We start from the raw sequence: 17,986 nt of genomic DNA, 5'->3' as shown, positions 1-17,986 counted from the left end.
TGATGGTTCCTTGGAAGTTCAGGTTGGTATACATCTTTCCCCCAATTCTGATTTTTTTTAAAAAAGGTAAGATGCCAGTGATCCTACTGGCCCTGGATTGGCCCTGGTGCGCGTATTTTCTTGCCATGTTCACAGATGCTCCTTGGCGACTACCTCTCAGGATCTTCTCAGTCAGGGATAGAGTTATTCATACTTTGACCAAAGCCAGAAAACCATCATCTTCTAGTAACTACCATCGTATCTGGAAGTCTTATGTTGGATGGTGTGAACAGAAAGAGGTTTTGACTTCTTCTTTACTTGTGGCTCGACTGTTAATGTTCTTACAAGATGATTTGGTTAAGGGTCTGCATGCGGTGTCCCTTAAGTTCCAGGTATCGATACTGTCTGTGTACTTTCAGAGGCGTCTAGTCACCATTTCTTCCTCTGGTGGCATCATGGTGCCTTGAAATTTGCACTTCGACAGTCAGGGTTCTGGTACACTGTTGGATGTGATTAGAGCTTTGCGTATCTATGTGGACCGTACCTCTTCAGTATGGAAAACAGTCAGTTTTCTGGTGTTGTATGATGCTCGTAAGCGTAACTGGCCAGCCGCGAAACAGACGATAGCCAGATAGATTACTGCTACTATCCATTAGGCCTATGTTTCTGAGGTTGATGACTATGAACAGCATATTGTCCCCTCCAGCTGATTGAACACTTAATTACATTGTTATATTAATTAGTAGCACAGTGCACCGCTGTATACCATTGCAAATGTACTGATTTTTGATATTTTGTTGCATTTTTCTATTGCAAATGTACTGATTTCTGATGCAACAGCCATATGTTGGATGAAATGTGTTTTTGTTAGAAAGGAAATTCTAATTAAGTTAATTAAGTCTTTTCATTGTGAGTAACCAATTTAGTGTGAAAGTATAGCGGAAAGTCGTTACCTGTCTTGTTAGATGAACTACATAAACAATGCAACCAGCGAGTAATTTAGGAAATCACAAATTGATGTGAATTTTGCTAAGTTAAATTGCATTAAATGCAAGATTAGAGAATATATTACATCCTGATGGTAAACATTCAATGCAATATCTCAGAGATTGTGGTGCCAGCTCAGAAGCCTAACTTTTCTTACACGCAATGATTGAATCTGGCGCAGTATAAAGATACACACATTTGTTTGAAATTAACAAAAAGTTACTCTGGATATACAGTTTTAAAATTCAAATATGTAAATGTTTATTACAGTATTTAAATGTGCGTGGATACAGATGTAATAGTATATGAAATAGAACTAACTGGCACAGACAGAGAGACACATTTGAAAAGGCAGAATACATCTACATGGTGGAGAAATATCAGGTGGGAAGTAGAGATCCACAAACAGACAGTTGTCACATATATGTCTGAAGCAGAAAATACTTTGTATCTGATGGACCTAGCCTATTTTCCTCTAAACCTCTAGTGGTATTATATATATTTATATACACGCATTTGCCTAAATCTACCCTTACTAGACGCAGACTTGATCCTGCTATCCCTCTATCCACCCTGGCCTGCCCCAACCAGGCGGCCTACTTCTACAACCACACCCTCACCGATTTTGACTCTGCTGCCCTTGCCTCTTCTGTCCACCTTCACCGGTCTAAATGCCACTCCAAATTTACCCGGTTCATAAAAAAATGCACACGTACTGCCGGGCGCCACTGGAGGAAATCTTGTTCCTTCGCATAATTCCTTCATTTCAAGTTCATCCTCTCATCTTGCAGTTCCACCCTCTTACTTGCTAAACAATCCTTCTTCAAGTCTCATCTCTTCACAGTGCTCCAATCCTCCGTCATTTTTTTGACACTTTCAATACACTCCTTTGTCCCCCGTCCTACCCTCGCATCCTCCCTTACTGCAACCAACTTAGTTCTGCAGGGTGGGATTCCCAGCGTGGGAAATTTGGACCCCTTAAAAGGCCTGCAGGGAAGATTTCTGTGTGTTTGAGGATTTCCAGAACTCTGTGTTGAGTTTTATCTCTTGCCAGCTCCATCGTGATTCCTGCGTCTGATTCTGCAACTACTTCATCCATCTTGCTGCCTAGGAACTCTGCTCCATCCGGAGTTGATTGTTGGTCTTTTCACTAGGTGGGCCTGTTGAAGCAGAGAGACTGGAGTTTAGATCTATATCATGCTGATAGAAAGCATTGGCCGATCATTAAGCTGTTGGGAATTACCACAGAGATATTGACAAAACAACTTGCCCGGGAGTTTGTATTTAGCAATGCGATAATTGTAAGACAAATTGGAAATTCGTTGTTCGGAGGGATCTGTAAGTCCAAAGGCTCTGTTACCTCAGCAGCTGCCACATGACTAGTTCATTTGTTTACCGCATGGCCAGAGTGTAGAACTATCCATGGGGATATACAACTCACAATGTGGGCAATTATGAAACTTTACCGCTGACATATTTCCCTTGCGACTTTGGAACGTTACGTAAGGAGATTTAAAACCACTGCAGGACCTCAGAACTATACAAACCCTTTCTGGCCTGTCTAAAAACAAAGGACTGTTTCATTTTTATCATTGTTCTTCTGTTAATATAACTGGAAGTTTTTTTTGAGTGTGGTGATTTAAAGTATATATAATGTTGAGTGTCTATTATTTGCATTAGATGTTCATTTTTTGTAATAAAGGTACTGCTGTATACATCTTCTCTCTTAGGGTAGGTCACACAGTCAAACGGTTCCTACCCTAACGTCATGGTATCATCACAGTACACTTTGGCTGTTCTGGAATAAAGCTAATTGTTCCCTCTTCTAATTGCAGCTTCTTGGTAATTTCTGTGCATAATTCAGTGGTGGAACTGGAAATTTTGAAGTGGGGGTATGGAAAAAATAAGTGAATGGAGTATGATAGCTTAAATTTTTTTTTAACACTTGTCCCTTTTGTGCCCGAATGATTATTATTATGATGATCTGTGCATTCCCATCCTTCATTACTACTTGTGTTTTATGGTGGCTGCATTCCTGATGTTCCCATTTTTAACCTGTCTCTCCCTTCACACTTTACCTTTTACCTATGCCACTGCACCATCTTCTTCCCTGTCCCTCTCACATATCCCCCTGCACCATCTTCTTCCCTGTCCCTCTCACATATTCCCCTCCACCATCTTCTCCCCTGTCCGTGTCACACATCCCCCTGCACCATCTTCTCCCCTGTCCCTGTCATATATCCCCCTGCACCATCTTCTCTCCTGTCCCTGTCATATATCCCCCTGTAACATCTTCTCCCCTGTCCCTGTCACACATCCCCCTGCAACATATTTTCTCCTGTCACACATCCCCCTGCACCATCTTCTCCCCTGTCCGTGTTACACATTCCCCTGCACCATCTTCTCCCCTGTCCTTGTTACACATCCCCCTGCACCATCTTCTCCCCGGTCCTTGTTACACATCCCCCTGAACCATCTTCTCCCCTGTCCCTGTCATATATCCCCCTGCACCATCTTCTCTCCTGTCCCTGTCATATATCCCCCTGTAACATCTTCTTCCCTGTCCCTGTCACACATCCCCCTGCAACATATTTTCCCCTGTCACACATCCCCCTGCACCATCTTCTCCCCTGTCCTTGTTACACATCCCCCTGCACCATCTTCTCCCCTGTCCTTGTTACACATCCACCTGCACCATCTTCTCCCCTGTCCTTGTTACACATCCCCCTGCACCATCTTCTCCCCTGTCCTTGTTACACATCCCCCTGCACTATCTTCTAACTTGTCACTGTCACACATCCAGCTGCACAATATTCTCCTCTGTTCTTCTTACCTATGCTCCTCTCTCTCTCTCATTTATTTTCTTATTTCTGCTTCACCACTTTTCTTCTGCTGACTTTTCTGTTATCTTGGTGAGAGTGAATAGAATGCAGGTGGAACTCATGCTTTCACTTTCCTCTGCAATTAAATACGGGATCTGCAGAGGTACAAAAGGGTTCAAAAGTTCAAAGCTATATACGTGCATGTGCAGCATGTCTCATCTATGTAATGTGTGGCCACACTGCTGGGGGAGAAGGGGGGATGCGTGGCTGCACATCGGGAGCTAAAATGACAGCAGTGGTAGAAGTGGCGGTTTGGTATACCGTTATATACCGGCACACTTCGACCACTGGTATAATTGGTAATATTGTAGTCCTATAACAATGTCCTGCAATAAGCCTACACCAGTTATCCTATGGGGTATGATGTTTGAATAGGAGGGCTGCACCTTGAACTCTGTTGATGGATTGCGATTAGTATGAAAGCAGCCACAGCCTGATCACTAGAGGGGGCTTCATTAAGCCTGAGGATGTGAGATATTATCTGCATCCCCACTGCTGCTTGTCACAGTGCTGGCAGCTCAGAGGAAAGAACCACTTGGCTGGGGCACCTATCAGAGACAAACCACGTCCGGCCAAGCTGCTTAGTTCTGAGAGGACAGGTCGGGAGGTATATGCTGAAGTCACAGGATTGTAGAAGGTAGAATATTGATGGGCAAAGTCAAGTTAAGAGACTGGTGAAGGTAGAATAGTGGGGGATGGAGTTGAGGTCAAAGGACTGGAGAAGTTGAAATCATGATGTACACTCAACAAAACAAGTCTTCAAGCAGAGAAATCCAAAACAAAACTTTACACCTGCATAGTTTTGGTAGAACTGAGGGACTTTATAAAGACTATAAACAGGTGAGATAAATTGTTCTGATTGACTTCACCTTTTCACTGAATGGCTGATTGCAGAGTAAGGAAAGTATTACAGTAGACCAAGTGGAGAATTGCTATTCTTAACAGAGTGCTGATTACAGGAATTGAGAGAAGGTGTTTGTAGCTATTATTGTGAATTGTTTTTTGACTGCTGTTATCTGGAAGTTGTGTTTTGAATCCTTACAGTAATTGTTTTCTGACAGCTGTCATCTGGAGCTAGTAATGTTAATCCTCACACTGCTGCAAAGGTCTTTGATGTGGGGGCTCTATCTATGGTTTGCAAAGCAATTATAATTATTCAGTTTGGACAGTGTGGGTAGGAACTAGAGCAGGAGTGAGGACAATGGGAGAAGATGCTACAAATCCTCAGAACATTTGGACATTGATTCCAAGCTTTTGTTATTCTGGATAGTGTGTTCATGGATAAAAGGAAAGTTGCTCTGCTGTTTTCAAATATATATGACTATCATAGAGATGACCTACAGGGCTTTCGGGGATCATGTCACGGGTCTCATCCAAGTCATGGCTGGAATAGCCTGGACATTTAATGTGGTATCCGGCAAAATGTTTGCATCAGCCATTTTGCAGGGCTACCCAGTGCTTTGGGGGAAAGCAGAGGGGCCTTGTTGGCAATTTAACGTCGGAGAGCATAAGTGGGGTTCATTGTGTAGATTTAGGAACAACTGCTCTGGTTGGTGAAGGAGGGGTGGCACACGCTTAGCAGGTGCTTTAAGACCCATAAACCGGGTTTGCAATGCACCCATGCCTTAGTAGGTATCCAGAGGGGTGTCATTATTACTGGAAAAAGGCTTTGTGGTGGATGTCAGAATTCCCTTCAGGGAACCTAATGGGATAAAATCAGCAACACCCTGAGGTGAAGTTACTGAAAGAAGAAAACTAGGTTGAGCCCTTTTGAGAGCAGCCACCTCTGGAAGGCTTCTGCAGGGATTGTTCCAAAGAAGAAACCAGGAAGTTTTGGGTGATACATTATTTGTCCTGTCCTAAAGAGAATTTAGTGATTGATTGGAATTAGTCAGGATGTGTGTTCAGTATCATTTAATGTGGTTTCATTCAATTTGGCCATTGTCAGGCTTGAAGAGCCGCTGGACTCAGGATGCTCAGACCACCAACTGGAATTAGCGCCACTGAACTAGGAGGTGCGGAGTCTAGCATACCCCTGGTTCACCAGGGACCCCCGCAAGGAGGTTTGGGCTTGGCTGCAAGACGTACGCAGGTCACGGTCCACCTAGACAGTTACCAGAGTAGTTATAGAGAATGGTCAGGACGGTCCGGGTCAAACCAAATGGAGGCAGAAGGGAAATCCACAGAGAAGTCAAGCAGGCTGAGGTCAAGGGTCACGAGAAATCTAGGAGAATAATCAGCAAGCAGGGGTCACAACGGAGGCAGTGGCACAAACCAGGAGAGGGGTCAGAGGAAGCCAGGTCAAAACCAATATACAAGCAGAAATAGAACAATGCTGGATGACAGAAGACCTGATACTCTGGCACCCCTCCTGCCAGACCAAGATTTAAATAGAGGTTGCTACTGGGTGATTGGAGGAGAACAGGGGTGGTCAGACAAGCTGACCGCCAGAACAGAAGAGCGTCCCGTGCCTAGCAACAGGACGAGACAGAGCGCATGCACCCAACAGAGAGAAGAGGACTGGGATCCTAGGCTGACCTCCCTGCAATCACCTAGGAGGTGGCGTTTCCCGGTCTCTTAGGACATACAGATAGACGGAGTCCAGGATCCCCACAGTAGAGACATAACCAATTTTTCAGGCGTCTATCCCTTTCTTCAGGAGATAATCGTGAACGACCAATTTGCATAGGTTCTTCCATGGGGAGTACAGGAGATTGAAATTGAGGTGCAAGGCGCGGAAAAGATCGGCGACCTCATTCTCGCTCCTGTGTCCATTCTTGGTGGCGAATATCCACCTTGATACATAAGGAAATTAAATCACCTAATTTGGGAGGTAGATCCCGTGAAACTAGATCATCCTTAATCCTGTCATTCAAACCTTGCCAGAATGTAGCAAGAAAAGCCTCATTCCAGCTCCGATGCTAGTGTCCGGAATTGGACAGCGTATTGACCCGCAGAGAGAGTACCCTGATGGAGATTTAGGAGACCCGTGGATGCAGAGGACACACGACCCGGTTCGTCAAACACCCTGCAAAAGCTTTCAATAAAGGTCACGGAATTCTGAAGCAATGGATCGTCACGTTCCCATAATGGAGATGCTCTGGCAAGGGCTTGGCCAGAAAGGAGCGAGATTCTGTCTGAAGAAAAGTTTTCAGGAGCGGGTTTGAACTATGTAGCGCATTGGTTAAGGAACCCGCAACAATTCTTTGGATCTCCATCATATTTCTCCGGTGAGGGTATCCGCAACCCTCGGGAGCTTGCAGGACTAGCAGAGCTGGCAGAAGTTGAGGCAGGGGTAAAGGTCACTATTCCAGAAGGTACCACGGGGCGTGTGGGTAATGACCTTTGAAGGGCGTCGAGACGGGTAACCATGCCCTGAATACACTGTAATAGCTGTGCCTGATTGGTGTCCTGCTGGTCCACACGTTGGGCCAGATGCAACAGAAGGTCCCGGGCCGACGGTTCATCCTGGTTACTCATGGCCAGAGTATACTGTCATGATAATGACTTTGAGGGTGCCGCTGACTGATATTGGCGCTACTAGACAGGGAGATACGGAGTCTAACGCACCCCCGGTATTCACCAGAGACCCCTGCATGGAGGTTTGGGCTTGGCTGCGTGATGTGCGCAGGTTGCGGTACTTCCAGCTTGTTAACAGTGCAGTGGAAGTGCGCAGGAATGATAGTACAGTCTGGGTCGGGTGCCAATTGATAACGCAGTACACGAGGATGATCCAAAAGGAAGGTCAGGAGCTTGGCAGGGTTCGGTAACCAGATAGTCAATGGAGCCAAATCGCAGGACAAATAGAGTGGTCAGGAAGACGGCAGGAGTCAGGAACCAAAGGACAAATAATGGAAACAGGGAACAGGAGAAGGCACACTGAAGAGGTGAAACCAATACACTGGCACAGGTGTGTGGGAGGCAGTGCCTTAAGTACCCTAACCAAGCCCCTGATAAGAGGAGGACGCAGAGGCATTCAGGAACACCTGACTGTCAGCAAACATGAAGTAAGAAGCGTCCCGTTGCCTAGCAACGGGACGTAAGCCCTACTGCGCATGCGCGCCATGCCGACCAGAAGTACGTCCCGTTGCTAGGCAATGGGACGGGAGCTGAGTAAGAACACAGGCGTCCGTCCTCGGCACCTAGGCAGCGTGCGGGGACGGTGCCTGACGAGTTATGCAGGAGACAATAAACCCAGAGCCTCGACCTCAATGCGGATCCACATTCTAGGGGAATTTGAGCAACACCATTGGACACACTGAGCAATGTTAGGGTAATTTAGTTCTCCTTTATCAAGTCCCTTCAGATATCAGTTAGATAAGATGCTGGTTAACCAGGAGATCAGTAATCAAGACACAGACATGCTAATGTCAAGATGTATACTGAGCTGTGCTTGTTTATTAGTGGGTTACATTTATACATGAAAAAGTGTTTGATCTGGTTATAAGATAGAAGCACATAATTGATATTTTTCTGAGTAAATATAAATCTTCTGACAAAGCTAGATAGTTTTCTTCATGTCGCTTTTATGGGTTCTTCTTATCACCTTTCGCTGGCGCCAGTACTCCCAATGCCATCATCCATTATCCCCTGTCCTAGGCCTTCCTCCGGGGTCTTTGAGATAGTTCAAGGCTGGAGCTGTTTTTTCTGCTGATTATGCTGAATGTATTTTTAAGGCAATACCAACATTTTTAACTCATTCACATATCATTATTGCCATTAATGCTGAGGACCCTAGAGGTCCTTTCACAGCAAGGTGAGCAGAAAGGTAGTAACGTCTAAAGTTGGGAATGCCTAGGCCGTCGCCCCGTGAGGACCTCTGCAGCACTTTCAGGTGAACTTGAGGACGTTTACCTCCTTGAGGTTGTGAATTGGAGAAATTTAACCACATAGAAAGGGACAAAGACAGGGAGGGTTTGAAATAGGTAGAGGAACCAAGGGTGAATGTTCATTTTGATTGTGTTAATGCGACCTATCCAGGAGATAAGACAACGGGACCATGTGTTTAGGTCGGATTTCACTTCAGAAAGCAGGCGGGGGAAATTAGCTTGGAATGTTGATGGTATCGCTTAGTATTATAAATTCCAAGGTATTTTAGTATTTGGAGATACCATTTGAAGGGAAAGATTTGTTCTAGGCGAGACTTATCGGATCCAGATTTGTAAAAGTCCAAGACTTCAGTTTTGTCTGGGTTGATCTTATATCCAGAAAAAAAGCCATATAAATCAAGTTCGGAAAAAAGGGAGGGGAGAGAGGAGGTCGGGTTGGCCACAGTGAGTAGAACATCGTCAGTGTAGAGCGCCATCTTGTGCTCCGTAGAACCCACTTTAATACCAGAGATCTGTTGATTAGCTTGAATCCTGGCAGCCAATGGTTCTATCATGAGGGCAAAAATGAGCGATAAGATGGGGTACCCCTGTTGTGTGCCATTTGAAATCCCAAACGGCATTGAAGTGATGCCATTAGCTAAAACAGTGGCCGAAGGGGATCTATATAAGGCCAATATGCCTCTCAGAAAACTACTAGAGAAGCCCATCGACTCGAGGACTCCACCCATAAATGACCAGGAAACGCGGTCAAATGCTTTTTCAGCATCTAAAGCCATAATCAGGGAGGAAATTTTACCAGCGTGGATAGAGTGGATCAAGTCAGTGGTCCCCCTGGTATTGTCCAGAGCCTGTCTCCCGAGATGAAACTGACCTGGTCGAGATAAATGAGGGACGGCAGGAGCGGGTTTAATCTGTTGGGCAGTATTTTTGCGTAAAGCTTCAGATCGACATTAAGAAGCGATATAGGTCTGTAAATGGTGCATAAGGTGTGGTCCTTTCCTGGTTTTGGGATCACTACGATGTTAGCTTGCATGGTGAAAGGGTCAAAGGAAGCACCTTCTAAAATGTGATTAAAAAAGGTGGTCAAGTGGGGTTCAAGGGCCCGCACAAACTTTTTATAATATTATGCGGTAAAACCATCTGGTCCTGGGGCTGAGGAAGATTTAAGAGAGTTAATGGTTGCCAGGACTTCATCTTGAGTAATAACAGAGTTCAGGAGAGTAAGCTGGGCTGTAGTGACTTGGGGAGGGGAGTGTTGGCTATGTATGCGCTCGAGTTCTGTTCAGGAAGGTCGCCACATGGCAGAGGATCAGGAAGGTTATAGAGGGAAGAATAATATTCTCGAAAAATGCGAACAATAGTGGAGGAGTTATATGTAATAGAGTCCTGGGCTGTTTTGCGAAGCCTTTTGATAAAACCTGAAGCCCGTTTTTTCCATAGTTTCCCAGCCAGCACAGAGTCTGCTTTATTGGCCTTATCGTAGTACCATTGCTGGAGTTTTTGCATTATACGAGCAGCCTTCAGAGAGAGATGGGTGTTTAATTGGCCTTTCAGAGAATCTATTTGTGTCAATAGACTAGAATCAGGACGAAGTTGGTGCTGGGTGAGTAAGGTGGAAATTCGCTGTTCCAGCGAGGAGATCTCTGCTGTCGATTTTTTTCTAGTTGCAGAGGCTGTACTAATCAGTTGTCCACGAATAGTGGCCTTGTGAGCTTCCAAGATGACTCCTGGCACCATGGAAGGGGGGGAGTGCTCTAAGAAGTAATAAGTGATAGACGTGCAGATGGTTAATGCTGCAGAGTCATTCAGAAGAATCGAATCGTCCAAGCGCAATCGCTGAGAGTGAGGAGGTTGGTAGACAAGATGCAGTAAGATGTATACTCCCGCATGATCAGTCCATGAAAATGGAGTAATACTCGCTTAGGTTATATGGGACGTGAAAGATTGAGAAACATGAAACATATCAATACGAGAGTATACCTGGTGAGGGACCGAGAAATGAGTTTAGTCCCTAGCCGTTGAATTTTTGAGGCGCCAGGAGTTATAAAGATTGTATTGTTTAAGCAAGGAAGCTAGAGTCAGTGAGGCTTCGAGGGAGGAAGGTTCATTTTTGAAGAGGGAGGAGAAGATTTGTCTAGGGAAGGGTCAAGAACTACATTAAAGTCTCCAGCTATTATCAGGAGTCCTTGTGGTAGTCTCTCCATATGTTTAAATAGAGTAGTGAAAAAAGGACTTTGTCCTTGATTAGTGGCATAGACTGATACCAGGGTGATTGGGTTAGAACGGAGAGTGTCAGTTACAATCAAAAAGCAGCCCTCTGGGTCCGTATATGTGAAAAAGTGGAAGAAAGGTACCTTGCTATGAATGAGTATTCCTATCCCTCTTTTTTTGCAGTCGGCAGAGAGCAAAACAAGTCTGTGAGAACTGTTTACCTTGGCGTTGAGTGTGAGTAGGGTTTCTTGTAAGAAGGCGATGTCCGACTTTTCTCTGCTACAGGCTCCCAGGACTATAGTACGTTTGCGGGGGGAGTTAAGCCCATTCACATAGATGGAGAGAAGTTTCATTGCCATATGAACAGGATGATTTCGGTCTCAAGAGGCAAAATAAGGACAAAGAGATAATAATAGAGGTGGTTAGCCTTTCCAGCAAAATAGGGTGGTAGTGGGGAGAGAGGGATAGAGATAGTCATGTTGGGAGAAGGGAAGGAAAGATGGAAAGGTAAGCCCAATTGGGCAAAAACCCTTAAAACATAGGAACCCAGGAGGGGTTCAGAAGTGCGCCACAGAAGATACTCATTATAAAATCACAAACTAAGAAGGTGCTTTTGGTTAGGCCTGGGGACTGACTTAGAGGGGAGTCAGGACCGGTGGCCAGGTTTAACAGTATTGGATAAGTAACATAAATTACCATGGACAATGTGCAACTATATAATAATAATGAAAAGCATAACAAATATAACTGACACATTTAAGTGTTAATATGGAACAAGCAGAGAATGAGGAAGCAGGAGGGAGGGAACAAAGGGAGAGTATAGGGGGAAGGAAAGGGGGGAGAAGATTGGGGAGGGGAGGAAGGGGAAGAAAGAAGAATGGGATAGCGGGCTGTCTTCCAGAAGCAAGGAAGAAGAGAAAAGAGGTGAGAGCAAATTTGAGCAAACCGCATATTGGAACGTAGAAACAACAGCATATAAACTTCAACATGTTATGATAAAAAAGTGGCAGCATAAAATGACCAGCAAAAGTTACTATGGACAACATGTGACCAATCGGCACTAGGATAAATAACCAATATAAGTGGCATACTAAGAAATGGAGCAGGGAGGAAAGGAAAAGACAGAAGGAAAGGAGCAAAGGGAGAAAGGGAATGGAGATGGAGGGAGTAGGGTAGTAGAGAGGAAATAGGGAATGAAAGGAGAAAAGTGTAAGATGAAGCTTACGAAAGAGAAAAGAAAAGTAAGAGAAAATATACACCAACCGCTTACTAGAACAGAGTGTGCTGCGGTGTACAAACATCAATATATTGCAACAGTAAGTTATGAAATTTTGGTAAAAGAACGAAGTATATCAAAGATAATATAAAACCGAACAGTAGGTGAGTCCAATAGAGTCAGGAAGCTCTTCTGAGGATATACGTCATCCGTGATGGGCATCAACCTGTAAAGAGAGAGACAGAAGAAGTCCACCCCTCCCAGAGGGTCTAGAAAAGATACTCTCAGGGAGAGCACCAATTAAGTCATGGGGGAGAGGTAGCATCTCTGGCTCGTCAACGGGAGACCCTGGACCATTCAGGATTTGGAGGGGCAGAGTGTTGAGGCTTTGGAGAGCCAGATTGGGAAGAAGGTGCAGTAGGATGGATATCCAATTTTGCTAGTAGATCTTGGCCCTGGGCCAAAGTTTTGAAGTAATGTGAACTATTAGCAGCAGAGATTTGTAACTGGAAAGGGAAGCCCCAACGGTATCTAACGTTGTGTTGGCAAAGGAGTTTAGTGACTGGTTGTAGGTTTCTACGCTTCTGAATGGTGGAGGGTACCAAGTCTTGGAACAGTTGTATATCCATTTCACGAAAGACGGTGGTAGCCATGAGAATCCGCTTCCTAGTACGGAAGTAATGAAGGTGGACGATGATGTCGCGCAGGGGCAGATCAGAGGCCGGTCGAGCTCTGTGAGCTCGGTCCATGAGGCAGTCCGCATCTGAGAGGTCCGGGAGTATATGGACAAATAAGTCTTTTAGAAATGTAGGGAGCTCAGACGAGGAAATGACTTCTGAAACATTACATATGCGGATATTGTTCCGCCTAGAGCGATTTTCGGAGTCCTCTTGCTTTTCTTTTATGGCCTCTAGATCGTCGTGAAAGCGGGATACTTCTCTGCTGATGGCATCGTGAGAGCAATATAGGTCGTCTGTTTTGGATTCAAGGGTGTCTGTTCTATTACCTAGAGACACAATTTCGGGCTTGAAGTCGTTGACCGCTTTAGCAAGCTCCTGCTGAAAGGTGGCTTTGACACCTTCAATTAAATTAGTCATGATTACTTGTATCTGCGGATCAAGTTCCATATCTGCAGATGATGAAGGACCTGAAGTCTCGGGTTGGTCGGATGTCTGGGAAGCAGGTTTGCCTTTTGCACTGAAGAAATTGTAGAGAGCGGCTTGAGGCGGTTTCTTATGTTTTTGTGACATAATTGATCGGTTCGTAGAGAATGTAACCTTTGCACAAGGTAGTGAGGCAGGAGATCACGGGCCCGGATTCTTGGCCAAGCAGTCCCTGCAGAGGTCAGTACGCTGCAGGGGGTCCAGATAAAAATTGACAAATGCCACAGTAAGACTCTAGCTTCTCCCTCAGTGACCGGAGATTAATTATAGAGAGCAGGGGGGTCCTAATAGGCAGTTTTAAGGACATGGAGTCCGGAGTTTATGCAGCACATGTCTGGCTGTGATGGCGTCCAGCCACACCCCCACACACACACAATTGTAATATGTTTTCAGTTTTACATTAAGAAATGTTTTAACTGTACAAATCTGACGATTTATTTTGCATGCTTATCAGTGTAGGTTCTCCTCTATATAGAATACAGTGAGAACCTTTAGAGAAAGACATTCATATGTTATTAACCCATAAGTTATTTTCACCCACAGCCAAATGATACAGGAAAGTCCTGTAACTAGGAATTATGGTTTGGAACAGGCCAATTACTTTGGCATTGATGGGCACAGACTCCGTTGTGTTTTTATGAATTAAATGGCACCAGTCACTTTCACACAGTGGTGGCAGCCTTTTTGAATCAATATTCATGAGAATGCAGCCTATCAATTTACTAAGAGCCAGTGACATCTGTGAGAATGCAGTCTATTAATTTACTACACTAAAGCAGTGGCATTACTGAGTCACCTCCACATATGCAGCAATGAAGCACATTTGCAGGTAAAATAACCCCCCATCAACTCCACTTTTCTTTTTTGTTCTCTTCATTTACTAATATATTTTATAAAACCTAGCCATGTGACCCTGTATGACCAGATGGGGGCTTGGTCAAGTCCGATGGGATGTGTAGGGCCTAGTATATCACAGTGGGGTGTGATATGCAGGGCTGTCTTTCCCCCTGGGCACTGGGCAGTTGCCCCCGGGCAACTCTATTCACCAATGTATCAAGGCACAGCTGTACAGCATGTTTTTTAATGTTTAAACACTGATTTTTGTTGCAAGTACCAATAAATATAAACTTAATTTTATTGATAATTTACATTTTTATTCCTGTGAGTGGTTGTGTAGGTAGGGGCCCAAGTGCACTGCTTTGCCCAGGGCCCATAATGTTAAGATGGGCCTAGTGATATGCGCTAACCTGTACCCGTTTTCTCTTTCCCCTCCAAACACTATCTGTTCACCACTGCTCTGCAAGTGACTTTAGGCAGCCGTTTTCTGTTTCTTAGTGGTCTTGTAGTATGAGAAAATATTGGGGTGATTGACTTTAAGAATTTAAAAAAAAATATTGACTTCTTTATTTCCACTCAGAAAATTGAGGAACAATCTCCAAGATAATGTGCAGGATAAGAGTGAGGGGATTGGTAAGGCAGGTATTTCTAACATGAAATCACTAAGTACATTAGCCATTACAGATACATTCTTATGATAAGTTTTTGTTGTGTATATTTGTATTTCTAGGACGATAGTGTGCCCCAAAAGGTCTGTTTTTCGCAAATATTATCCCTATCTTAGTGTATCTAGCACCTACCTATCTTAGTGTATCTAGCACCTACCTACCTATCTTAGTGTATCTAGCACCTACCTATCTTAGTGTATCTAGCACCTACCTACCTATCTTAGTGTATCTAGCACCTACCTATCTTAGTGTATCTAGCACCTACCTATCTTAGTGTATCTAGCACCTACCTACCTATCTTAGTGTATCTAGCACCTACCTACCTATCTTAGTGTATCTAGCACCTACCTACCTATCTTAGTATATCTAGCACCTACCTATCTTAGTATATCTAGCACCTACCTACCTATCTTAGTGTATCTAGCACCTACCTACCTATCTTAGTGTATCTAGCACCTACCTACCTATCTTAGTGTATCTAGCACCTTCTTTTCGTTTTCACAGACTTTGATCAATAACTAAACTGCCCTATTAGCAGCAATGTATGCTACAACAGACTTGTTCTGCCAACCTTTAAATGTTGCATGTCACATTTCAGAATATTTCCATTACCACTTTTTTAAAATGTTGTTCTCGATATATACAGCATCGTACTGCCCGCTCTGAATGAAATCATAGTGACCTCAGTATAGGATTGGTGTAAGTGTAAATTATGCATTTTGTATTATATGTATATACTCTTGGAAATAATGTATGCATAAGCTTTGAGTTCCGATGTCATTATTTCAGTGTGCACTAGGAAAATGTGTATAGTATAACGGATTGTTTATCACCTACTGTAAATGATTAAAATGTTAGAAGTCATCTCGGTTTTCTTCTGTGACTATGTATAGGATTTACATGATAGTGCATTTTCCCATTTATCTCTTTCAAAGATATGCATAGATGTCACTTATATATAAACTTAAAATAAGTATTTTCAATCTCTTGGGATGAGCTACATGTTAGGTAGGTGCTGTCTTTGTCTTTTTGCAATATAGCATAGGAATGTTAATTATTGACTTAATAACAACTTATTATTTACAGCCACCATATTCCGCAGCACTGTACAGAGAATATTTGTCATTTTCATCAGTCCCTGCCTCATTGGAGCTTACAATCTAAATTCCCTAACACACACACACACACACGTCCATTTTAGTCAGCTGCCAATTAATCTACCGGTATGTCTTTGGACAGTGAGAGGAAACCCACACAAACATGGGGAGAATATACAATCTCCACACATATAGGTCCATGGTCAGGAATTGAACTATGACCTCAGCGTTGTGATACAGCAATGATAGCCACTGTGCTGATGTCACTTAAATGCGTTACAAAAATAAAAAAAAAATCATTACAATAAAAAAAGCTCAGAAGAGATATCTTCCACTTGTATTTATATTTCTGAAAATGACATCTTATAGGTTCTAAAAAGAGTTACATCTTTCATATTTTTACTAGCTTGTATGAACGTACAGTGTCTTCTACAGACTTGCTGTGTCTGACAGAAGTTGCCTTTGTTTTGTGGTCTGCAACCAGTGAACTATTCATTGTCTACTAAAACAGGTGTCTAAAATGGGTTTTCACTGGAACTTGAAATTATCATTTTAAAGGTATTTTTTAATGAGATCAAGACAGGCACTGACACCACACTAACTGAGACAAACTTGACGTCACTGCTTTTATCTCCTCCTAGGAAAGTGAACTTGAGCACAAAGCTCTAAATATGAGACTAGTTCAGCCCTGAATGCAGTTGTGAAAACACAGTAGATATGTTGTCGTATCAAAGCTGGTGTCACACTGGCATTTTAATTAAAAGCGTTGCTTACAAATGCTCCTAAAATTTTAGTACCATAGACTTTAAGGAGATGAATTAACAGCAGATATTTGCTGCTTTTTGCGTTTTACTGACATATAAAACGCTGCTTCCAAAATACAGGAGCATAGAAAATAAACGGTTCAGCCTGGGCAATAGAATTCTCTGTGGGAAGACTTCCCCTTTATACTACACCCCAAATTGCATGATACTGTAATGGGTGTAAAATACACTGTGCTTGTAGATGTTACAAATATATATGCTTTAAATTTAAACACTTATGAAAGCAGGTGTACAAGTAACTGTCCAGGAAAGTTTCTTTCATCTATAGCAACTAATCAGACATTTGCATTCACTTTCTAAACTGTACTAGGAAAATGGCAGAATCTGATTGGTTGATATGGCTTACAACAACTACAGCAACACCTGTCACTATGGAAATCACAGAATGCTGCTCTCGTCCCTCATTCCAAGGCAGATCCTGGTGTTTTCGGTGATAGAACATGGTGGGGTCTCCAGGTGGATAGTCCTTCTTCGTTGCTGAGGGGCACAAATTCCATCAATAGGGGGGCTGTTAATGGCAGAGCTTGGGCCATGGTGGGGTATGGCCGAAATTGGCCAAAACCCAGCCCAGCGACGGAAGAAAAAACGGCAACAACTGTAAATATAAATGGGACAGTTAATAAGGCTGCACAGTGCACTAATATTTCACATACTTGATGTTAGAACAAATCCCTGTCTATTGTTTTTCTACAGCAACAAATCAGTTTGTTATCTTTCAGACAAACTATCGTGTCATTAAAACAACAATAAAAAAAATGAGAGCCTCATTTACTGTTAGGAGCAAATCAAAGACGAAAGCTGCTCCTGGACAAACCATGTAGCAATGCAGGGGAAATACTGACTACTTTTCTGTACAGTATACACATACTGGACAAGTCTATTTTTTACACTGCAGTTTAGAGGTCAGCTAGATCACACCCCCTACCAACTCTAAATCTGTCATTTTAAATTGCACCCCTACCCTGCAGTGCAACATTGTTTTGCCAGGACCCCATAATCTAATAGACTGACTAATAGACTGCAAAAAACACGTGTATACACGGAAGTCCAAAACAATGGGTGTTTCCCATTGTTTTGGACTTCCGTGTATACACATGTTTTTTGCAGTCCTAGTTTTTTATATGGAGCCATAGAGCTATTACATCTTATTGAGACTATCGATCTCTCTACAGCGACACAGGAGAACCATATATAAGAGAGCGCTAAAGGAAAACTAAGTTCCAGCAAGGTACCTTACAAGTATATTGTGGATGTACGTGACTTTCAGCTGCACTTTATGTGCCAGGAGCATAT

The 17,986-nt window shown here is 43.4% G+C and overlaps 1 protein-coding gene across 2 annotated transcripts in view; it reads right to left on the bottom strand.

Annotated features, from left to right (window-relative positions):
• Positions 1 to 1,200: 1,200 nt before the first annotated feature.
• LOC142151527 (melanin-concentrating hormone receptor 1-like) overlaps positions 1,201 to 17,986 on the bottom strand; it is a 32,907-nt gene continuing 16,121 nt past the window's right edge. The window contains exons 4-5 of one of the 2 annotated variants that reach the window (XM_075207258.1): positions 17,040 to 17,288; positions 1,201 to 2,126 (exon numbers count right to left, since the gene is read on the bottom strand). In XM_075207258.1, coding sequence (XP_075063359.1) covers positions 17,072 to 17,288 — 217 coding nt within the window. In that variant the 3' untranslated portion in view covers positions 1,201 to 2,126; positions 17,040 to 17,071. The remainder of the gene's footprint in view (positions 2,127 to 17,039; positions 17,289 to 17,986) is intronic. The other variant, XM_075207259.1, reaches the window with a different exon arrangement.

Source organism: Mixophyes fleayi, chromosome 4 (genome assembly GCF_038048845.1).
Source record: "Mixophyes fleayi isolate aMixFle1 chromosome 4, aMixFle1.hap1, whole genome shotgun sequence".
NCBI lineage: Eukaryota > Metazoa > Chordata > Amphibia > Anura > Limnodynastidae > Mixophyes > Mixophyes fleayi.
The sequence above is the reverse complement of the archived record's forward strand: the minus strand, read 5'-3'. Positions and strand labels throughout refer to the sequence as shown.